This window comes from Gossypium hirsutum, chromosome A11 (genome assembly GCF_007990345.1).
Source record: "Gossypium hirsutum isolate 1008001.06 chromosome A11, Gossypium_hirsutum_v2.1, whole genome shotgun sequence".
Classification (NCBI taxonomy): domain Eukaryota; kingdom Viridiplantae; phylum Streptophyta; class Magnoliopsida; order Malvales; family Malvaceae; genus Gossypium; species Gossypium hirsutum.
Window position 1 is genome coordinate 12,380,769 of NC_053434.1, and position 9,634 is coordinate 12,390,402.

General features: G+C 33.6%; 1 protein-coding gene across 1 annotated transcript; it reads right to left on the reverse strand.

Annotated features, from left to right (window-relative positions):
- Positions 1-4,426: 4,426 nt before the first annotated feature.
- On the reverse strand, positions 4,427-7,842 carry LOC107924376 (pectinesterase). The gene is made up of 3 exons (XM_016854792.2): positions 6,422-7,842; positions 6,159-6,319; positions 4,427-5,288 (listed from the first exon to the last, which is right to left on the reverse strand). Exons 1-3 carry the CDS (start codon positions 7,246-7,248, stop codon positions 4,594-4,596), a joined length of 1,683 nt encoding a protein of 560 aa, XP_016710281.2. The 5' UTR covers positions 7,249-7,842; the 3' UTR covers positions 4,427-4,593.
- Positions 7,843-9,634: the final 1,792 nt, after the last annotated feature.

Sequence of the window (9,634 nt, forward strand, 5' to 3'; positions counted from 1 at the left end):
TTATAAGTCTTATCTCCTTGAAGTTGCAGTGGAGCAGACTGAAGATAGCAAATCTTATTTCCCTAAAGTTGCAGTAGAGTAGATTGAAGCTAAATTACAGATTTTATCTCTCTGAAGTTGCAGTAGAGCAGGTCGAAGTTACAAGTTTTATCTCTCTTAAGTTGCAGTGGAGTAGACTGAAGATAGTAAATCTTATTTTCCTGAAGTTGCAGTGGAATAGATTGAAGTTAAATTATAGATCTTATCTCTCTGAAGTTGCAATAGAGCAGGTCGAAGTTACAAGTCTTATCTCTTTGTGCTTACAAGGAGCAGATTGAAGACATAGCATATTTGGCTTTCACGTGTTTACGCTGAAGCAGGTCTAAAATGATTTGGCATTTCTATACTGTCAAAGAGCAAATCCAAGATGATTTGGCATCTCCATATTTGACGGGGAGCAGGTCAAAGAAATCAAAACTCGGCAAGCCCGAGCAAAATTGGGTCTTTTTTTTAGTCTTTGCTCTATTCCTGTTAACACAGCAATGAGCAAAGAGGGGCAGCTGTAAGGCCCAAATTTTGCCCGGGGCCCAATAAAACCAAACCCAACTTAAACCAACCTTAGCCCAACCCAAACTAAAAAAAAAATCCTAGGTGTGCCGCCCTACTGTCTGCCACCATAACCTACTCCATAGTTGGCCACCCACCCCCATTTTGCTCCACTTGCCTGCAATGGAAAAGGCAAATAAATTAAAAAAAGAACAAGTTGTAAAATGTTAGAAAAACCTACAATCTCAATGTAATGGAGGGGATTTTGGATTCTATCTCATTTTCGGCTAAAAATAGAAGCCGAAAGCAATCGTAAAAGGGGGATCCCTATTCTTGTACGCAAGGATTTTTCAGAAATAAAAAGGAGAAAAAAATAAAAAAGGGTTGATTTCCGATCGTATTCTCTTGGTTTTCATTTTGTTCTTTAGTTTCTTTTTTATTTTTATTTACAAATCTATTAAACGAAGTGGACATAAAAAAAAAATAAAAAGAGGAGAAGAGAGTCTTACCGGATCCACCCTGTGGCTGCGTCGTTGGAGTCATCCTCTCCGTTTGGCACGGTGAACGACGGCGATGATGGGTTTCCGAAATCCTAGCTAAAAAGGGGGAGGGGGAGAGAACAGAGAAGCTCTGTATTCTTTTTGTTTAAAATTGGGGCTGGTAATGAAAAAAAAAGAAGGTTTTTTTGGTTTAAATGATGATGATGAAACGACGTGTTTGGTGGAGTGGGGATGTGCATTATCCCTAAATGGGAGATTTTCTAGATTAGTCCTTCTCCTTTGCAACTCTATTTTACCAGGCTCCATTTTCTGTTTTCTTTTGTTTTTTTAATTTAGCTCTTAGATTTCGTTTGGGTTACATCTGGGTCCTTTGAAACACTGAGCATAAAAGGCTGGGAATATTTCCCAGCTAGTCCCTCGTTGTTTCAGCGTGATTCATTTCGATCCTTGATGGCCTTCTTTTCATTATTTACAATATGAGTCCCTCTTCCCTTACATGTATCTCATTTTAGCTCAAATTCTAACTTTTTAATTTATCCCTTAAAGTTCATTTCTTTTTTATTTTCGGTTCCTTGACCATTTAATCTTGTTTATTTTTCATTTTTTTATTATTTTCAATATTCTACTTTTATTTTTATTTTCCTTAGTATTTTATTTACTTGCTCTTTTTAAATTCAACCCCTTATATTTTATTTTATTTTCATATTTATTGATTTACCTATATTTTACGCCTTAGACTTCATTTTTTTTTATGTTAAATCAAATCCTTTTAGTTTCCATTTTTGTTTTTTTCTTTTTTTTTTTATTTCACCATTGTTTTGTACTATTCTTTTGCCTTTATTTTTACATTCATGGACAACTGCTCATTGTATTATTACTATTAATATCATTATCACGTTGTCATTTTTGCTCCATCAATATTATTTGTTATTTTTGTCTTATTTGTTCTATTTATTTTATTTGCTATTTATAATTTCAAACTAAATTGTTTTGTTTATTATCTTGTTCATCTACTTATTTCTTTATTCCTTTAACTTTTTATACTAAAAAGTTCATTTATTTATGTTTTTTTAGATGCTCTTCGATTTTACTATTATTATTATTATTATTTAGTCCCATGCTAATATCTTTTATGAATTCTTTTAAATTTATCTTAATATATTTTTATGTACATAAGTCATTTTTCTAGAACATATTTTACTACATATTGTTTTGATTTTAAATCTCACATTTAAATACTATTTTTATATATATTCATTTGTTAACTTTAAACGGATACATCATCTCTAAAATGTTTATGCACATTATTTGACTCAAATTTCTTCCTTCGTAATCTTTATTTTAATAATTATTTATATGTTTGTAGTTTGCTCATGTTGTTTTGTATATCATGAGTGTTTTGTTGTTTTTATCGTTTTATAAGTTATTACATTACATTTGCGATTGGTACTTGGTGTTGCTATCTTAATTTTATTTATCTAGGTTTGAAAACTTGTTGGAGCTCGTGCTTTGATTTGTTTCTTTGGTTATATTTTTAGCTTTCATGATTTTGATTGTTAATGTTTGATGTGAGCTTACTGCTATTTTATGCACGTTAAGTTTTTTATTATTATTATTTGTTTATTCATCTTTACACTATTTTTATTTATTAATAGAGTTCGCTATCCATGCATATCGTCCCATGTTTATAACTTCGCATTTTACTTGCAATTGACTCGTTGGGATTTTAAACTTGTTAATCTAAAATAATTATTCCATTTTATTTCAAGTCAAATTAATACGTTTTGAGCTAGTTTCACAATTATTTAAAATGAAGGTGATATTCGATATTTGACAATTCGTGGAATCGTGCCCTAACGTGTTGGGTTACAAATTGTCGTTCGCTCAAAGTAATCGAATGTCTCTTCGGAATTTCACTCGTATCTTCCAAGGTGAGGCAATGGTCAATGTTTGGAAATTCGAGAAATCGTGCCCTACTGTGCTGGGTATCGATTTTTCGTTGAACCAAATAGTTGGGCATCCTTTTGTTATTTTCGAATTACAAATTTTCGAACGTCGAAACAAGAAGATTTTTGGCAATGGACTCGGGTTATTCAAATGTTATTAACAAGAACCACATTTCAAAAACATTTTTAATTTTAGACAAAAGGACAGTATTTAATCGATTTGGTACCAATTTTGGGCGTAATGAGGGTGCTAATCCTTTCTCATACGTAACCGACTCTCGAGCCTATTTTCTCATGTTTTCGTAGACCAAAATCATTATTTTAGTAAACCAAAATGTTTTATTCAAACAACCCAAATTTCTAGGTGATCCGATCACACCTAAACAAGAAAAGATTGGTGGCGACTCCATTTTCGCTCTCCAAAAAATCGATCCATCATTTTTAAATCGAAAAAAAATGGTTTCGACACATATTTTCTGTTTCTTTCTCCAAAATCGACCTACTTTTCTAAATATAAAAAAATGATATATCTCCCTAAATATTTTTTAAAATAAGCATTTTCTCTAAATTTAATCTAAATAGTTTACCCTAGATTTTATTATTTTGTCCAACAAAACACCTAAAAAATTAAAAAATATAAAAATAAATATATCCAAATCCGAGTTTTAGTTAAAAAAATTGCCGAGGAGCATGACACAAATCATGCACATTTGAAACTGCTAGTAAAACTTAATGATTGCTGTTCTCGGAGCTCAATGGACCATTGGAGTAGGGGTATGAGAGTGACCAATGGGTGGTTTCATTATAATATTTTTCTTTGTATCCCGCGATTTCCAATATTTTATACAGTAAATTGGTGCCACTATTTCTAAAGTTTAGGCATCCAATGTGTTCTCGGGGACCATCCATTACTCCTCAGCTTTTAATTATGACTGCTCTAACTAAAACAACAAAAGAAGAATACTTTGTGGAACAAGTTGGGATATCTGAAGATTTCATGTTTAAAATCCTTAGCTTATTCAGAGAAGGGAAGTGAATTGCAAAAGCATGTCATCCCAAGTTGATAACCTCACAATCCTAGCAGCCTGACCTGAGGGCTGTGAATTCGAAAAATTCCCATCGCACATCAAACAGAGATTTTGACTGTGAGAATTGAGTTAAACTACATGGGCTCCTTGTATGTAGATGATATAAAAGGATAGCAAGCCTAATCGGTCTAGTATTATTAAGCCCAATAAAATTGAGTTCCTTTCCCTCAATCTGACCCATCTTTGCCTCGCTTGCTCTTTCTATAGTTCAAACTTTTGCATGTAGCTGTATGGTAGTATCAGTAAAGTTAAAGCTTATTAGTTAATTTGAAATGAGTTTAGTTAATTTGATTTTAGTTACTCAATTAAATGCTTATAATGATTTCTTTTGATTGAAATTGATGATATAATTAATGTACTGCAATCATTTTAGGAAGAGAGAAAAGAAGCCTTATTCATTTTCTTATTAATTTCAGTACAAAAGCAATTTGACATGGGATCAAAATGCATGGTGGCTTACTTGATCAGACAAACACAGAATCCAATTATTAACGAAAAATAAAATAAGGGAGGCACGTAAGTGGCATTTAGCTCTCAATTCAAGCCGAGAGCGAATGGAATATTGCTAGAATTTAGCCACTCATTTCCTTGTATAAATGGCTCAATTGTAAACTGAGTTGCCTCAGTGGAACTGTTGATGACCCTATAACCAGGCCAAGTTACTCTTGCACTCGTATTGGACCCGGGCCCTCGGTTCAGGTACTCCCCATAATAGAGGGTACTCAAAGCAAACGTCCCATTCCATTCTAACCATCCGGCAGGATCCACTGAATCATCAATGTACGAACGCATAATAACTGTCCTGGAATACTCTTTCCAAGGACGCCCCAAATACGTCTTGAACGATGATTTTACGGGGACTAAATCCGCAGCTGCAGCGATCTTGCAGTTCAGAATTGAAATCCCAGTGTTCTGGTTAGGGTCTTCTCTTCCTTGAGCGGTGAAAATGTTCTTCTGGTTTGGATTGGGTTTACGAGCATATAAATTGCAGTCCTGGAAAACAACAGCTGCGTTTCCGAATATGAAGTCCACTGTCCCGTATATGTTACATTCCCGATAGAATTGCCTAAGGGAATGGACGTAGAGAGTGTCTTGGTAAGCAACGAAGCTGCATTTGTAGAATGCAGAGAGGTCTGACCCACTCCTTAAAGCCACTGCTTGGTGTTTGCTCGGCCCCGCCGAGTTCTCGAAGGTTATCCCTTTCGCTATGAATCCCTCCCCCACCACAGCTGAAATATATTAAAATGGGAAATATAAAGTACTACTACGATTAGTTGGATAACTGTCCACAATGATCAAAATAATTAAAAGTGGGGATCCAGGAAGGAAGATAAACGAAATCAATGAGAAGACCCACTTAGCATGTGAGCAGCAGTAGAGTTCGGTGAAATTTTTGTAAAGTCTTTTCTAATTACTAGATTATGACTAGCAAATAAAGATTGGAATAATGGATGTTGTTGTTTTAAATAATAATAATAAAAAGGGGTGGAGACAAAAAACTTTCTCCCAGACATATTAATGATTAACGCGCTCCCGTCAATCCTGAGCTGCCGACACATGAAAATTTAAAAGCACAATAACATTTTATGTTTTCCTATAATAAATTAAAAATATAAAACAAGTAACCGACGTCCTAAAAATCAAAGTTTTCGCCATTCATATAAAAATGGATAAAACAATTGAATGCCTAGGACTGTAATCCCAAATCAGTGACAATGGACGAGCGCATGAGGAGTGTGGTGGTCCATCATTGAACGAACGTGGTTGCTTTTATCATTACATCCATATTGCCATCAAGGAGCTATCACTGTTCACTGTCATCTGCATATGACTAGGCAGCATCCGGAGGGGAAATGAAACGACAAATAAAAGGAACCAAAAAGCCCATCAGCCGGATAGGTCACAATGGGCTTCTTTTCTTTCTTTTTTTTGGTCAAAAATCAATGGTCAGATAAACCTTCCAACTAGTGAATGCATCCAATATGGATTATTACACTCGTGAGTCCTCAGACAATTATTTTACTAGCCAAAAAGTTTGTAAAAGAAAATAATACTCAATTCGTGGTAAATTAAAAAATTATTGAGAAATTGGAACTCACCGACGGTGGCAGAACGGAAAGTAGTAAAGCCATCAACGACATTTCTGTTGGCCTTCACCACTGTCTTACCGATCCCATCTCCCACAAACATCAGCATTTTCTTCTTCTTTACCACCTCTACATTTTCAAAATAAGACCCTGCTTTTATATATATCACAAACCTGTTACAAACAAATGTAGTTGATCACCTCATTAGTCTCTCTTAATTAACGTTCTCAATGTAACATATAAGAGGAATAGCCCAAATTTGTCAGCTAAACTACCTTGTGTTACTATTATTTGGAGCAGCGGCAACAGCGTCGTTGATGGTAGTGAAGTTCCCAGTGCCATCCTTGGCAACTATGAGGTCGAACTCGGTTTCATTAACTGAAGCCTGTAGAAGTTTTCTATCTTGGCGGGATAACGACGAAGGGAACCCGTTTTTCAAGCGTCCCTGTTGAGGAAAATACTCGGATTTGGATTTGTTGACACCGGGGACTTTTTTGAGCATTACGAGAGAGTTGCTCACGTGATGAGTGATGTTGTGAAGACCCTTTTTGATAATGTTCCTAACATTTCCTTTGCTACGTGCGAACCCATCAAGACACGTATACTGGTTGGTCATCGCGGCGCTTAGAAATGTCTGCAAGTCGTGGTAGTTCCTGGAGACTGCTAATTTCTTTGGGACGAGATCAGCAAGGGCAACTTTCAGCTCCTCCAGGGTGTCATCAAAAAGCTCAAGGCAATCGTTTATCGCTGCCTCTTCCCGTTTGCTGTAACTTTTGATCCGCTTTTCAATGCCGGTGCAGTTGGCAGAGGAGAGACGGACCTCGTACATTGTTTGGTTTAGAGTTGCTTGGATGAGCTCCGGCAGTGTTTTGGAAGCGAGATCTGGGAGAACAGAGATGGTGGAGACGCAAAGGTCGGGGTATAAGGTCCCTTCACATGCTGAGTGAGCAATTTGGAGGTGATTGTGGACGTGTAAATGCTGGAGTTGTGTGGCTTTGGGGCTGTTTGTTAGAAGAGCTACGGACGAAAGCAAGACCAAGACAAGTGCTGAAATGGGTAAAAGAACAAGCAAGGTCTTGGATCTTGCACTAGGATGATACATGTTCGATGCTAGTAAAAGAACAGAGAGTAGGAGAAGGAGAGAGCTTAGACCCTTCGTTACTGACAAATGGACAAAGGCGAATTGGCTAGTTGGCTATTAAATAAGCTTGGTGATCACTGTTGAGTAGAGTAATGTTTGTAATCGGAACTCACAAGATCTGCTGAGCCTGAAGGGAACTTTTGGCTTTTTGTGGCCTACAGTAACAGCCTAATCGAATCTGATGCTAGCTGTTTAGAGAGGAAATTAAGTTTTGAATGACAGATAGCATGAGGTGAATCTTTGTCGTGAATATGCAAATGTCAAGCAGTAGCACAATGTTCATGACAAATTGCGCCTCTAAGTAGTTGATTAAACCCGCAGTCTTAACGATGCGCATTTTTCTGTGACAGAAGCCGTATCTTTAAACTTGTAATAAAGAACCAAATGCCAGATTCATAAATTTTTTTTTTTAAATGCAGAGATTCGAAATACGAAATAGTGCCAAATTTTTTGAACTTGGGAGCAGAAATGCACGCGACAAAATTAAAAGCCCGATGATGATGGTTGGGCTGGTACGCCACGCTCATGCTTTCACTTAATACGTCCATCAACCACATCCGTAAAGTGTTCCCATAAAATTCATAATTATGGAGAGAGTAATGAAGAATAGCTCCTAATCTTAAGGACCAGTATATTTTGTCTTTATTCATGTTATGGTATTAACAAACCTCAAGCAACAACTGTGCACCAACAAGAGGACAGACGGTGCTTATCATCACTACTATCTTCGACGTGTATATTTCGAACTTAAATTAAAACCATCATAGTGCCTAGCTAGATAGCATTAGCATATGGAAAAAGTTAATAAAGGCACCCAAAAGCTGTGCTTCCTTCCCCTTCTTTTGCGGCAAAATTTATATCCATATAATCTTCATATTATCAGGAAAATCGATTTAACACGTGGATATTTTCAATTGGTAAGTTGATAATATCATTTACAATATCGTGTAATAATTAATAATTTTTTTCTTTATTTTTAATTATTAAATAATTATGTTATCAAATGTTGTAAAAGGAATCGTGTAATACGAAGTGCAAGGCTCTCTCTCCCTCTAAAAATATATATAGTCTACCATATTCGTAGGTTGGATCAGATTTACGTAAGATTATGAATATGAATATATACGCTTAAAGTTAATTTAAGCTATCAATAAAAATGACAAAAATTTATAGTTTATAATTAAAAGTGAATTTGTTTTGTAGAAAATAATTTATGAAAAATATTTTTTAAAATTATCTCGATCGATCAATCGAGAAGTATTTATTTAAGCAACTCCATTTTCTTATAAAAATTAATTTGAATTAAGTAAAATATTATTATATTAAAAATGACATTTTATTTTCATTTAAAACTATTAAATATTATAATTTTTAATATTATTTTAATATAATATAATTAATTATTAAAATATTGATCTAACTAATATAATTAATTATTTTAATAAAATTCTTTAATATTATAATTTTTTAATAATAAATTATAACATTAATGATTTTGAATTTTAAATAATATTCTTAACTTTTTCTGATAAATACTTTATATTAATATTTTAATAATAACTATATTACAATTTAAAAATATTTAGTAATAATTATTTTATAGTATAAAGACGTGTTTGATTCCTACTTAACTTCATCTATCCTTTTCTTCTCCAATGTAATATTATCCATTCTCGTATATGTAGTATATATAACTTTAAATTAAGTTTTAATTAGATATTAGTTATTATAAATACTATATTATTATAATTATTTTTGGAATATAAAATTATGAATTTGTGTTGTTACAATTTATACTATCAAATAGGACATGAAGAATTATGATTTATTTTCATTTTATCGATCAAACACACGCACACATATATATAGGAAATTAGAAATCTTTGCAAATACAAGAGGGTATAATTACTATTCTAGTAATTATACGTTCATCCAATTACTCTATAATTTTTAAATACACCCTTAAATTATAAAAAAAATTCTATTTTCTATTTATTTTAAATATATCTTAACCTCAAAAAATATATTTTAATTATATCTTATGGTAAATACTCAAATTAGGGCTCAACCTTTTAGAGGTTGCTTATATAAAGGCCAATCCTTTTAAAATGGTTAAATAAGTGCCTAACATTTACATAAGTGCTTAAATAAGGGCTTTTCACGCATTCAGCCCAATTCGTGGAAAAAAATTGGTAAATGCTGACATGTTTAGAATAAAACACATAACACCTTAATCAAACATTGCTTGAAAATAAAAGAAAGCAATCAAAACATAATTTGAAATATGATATACGATATTTGAGAAGCACTTTTTTGAAATGATTTAACCTTTATTTTAGCACTTGTA

Excerpts from the sequence above, each read along its gene's own strand:
- LOC107924376 (XM_016854792.2), bottom strand. The coding sequence starts at position 7,248 with ATGTATCATCCTAGTGCAAGATCCAAGACCTTGCTTGTTCTTTTACCC. Across the intron at positions 6,320-6,421 it reads CCAAATAATAGTAACACAAG|GTTTGTGATATATATAAAAG; the intron begins GTAGTTTAGCTG and ends TGTTTGTAACAG. Across the intron at positions 5,289-6,158 it reads TTTCCGTTCTGCCACCGTCG|CTGTGGTGGGGGAGGGATTC; the intron begins GTGAGTTCCAAT and ends AATATATTTCAG.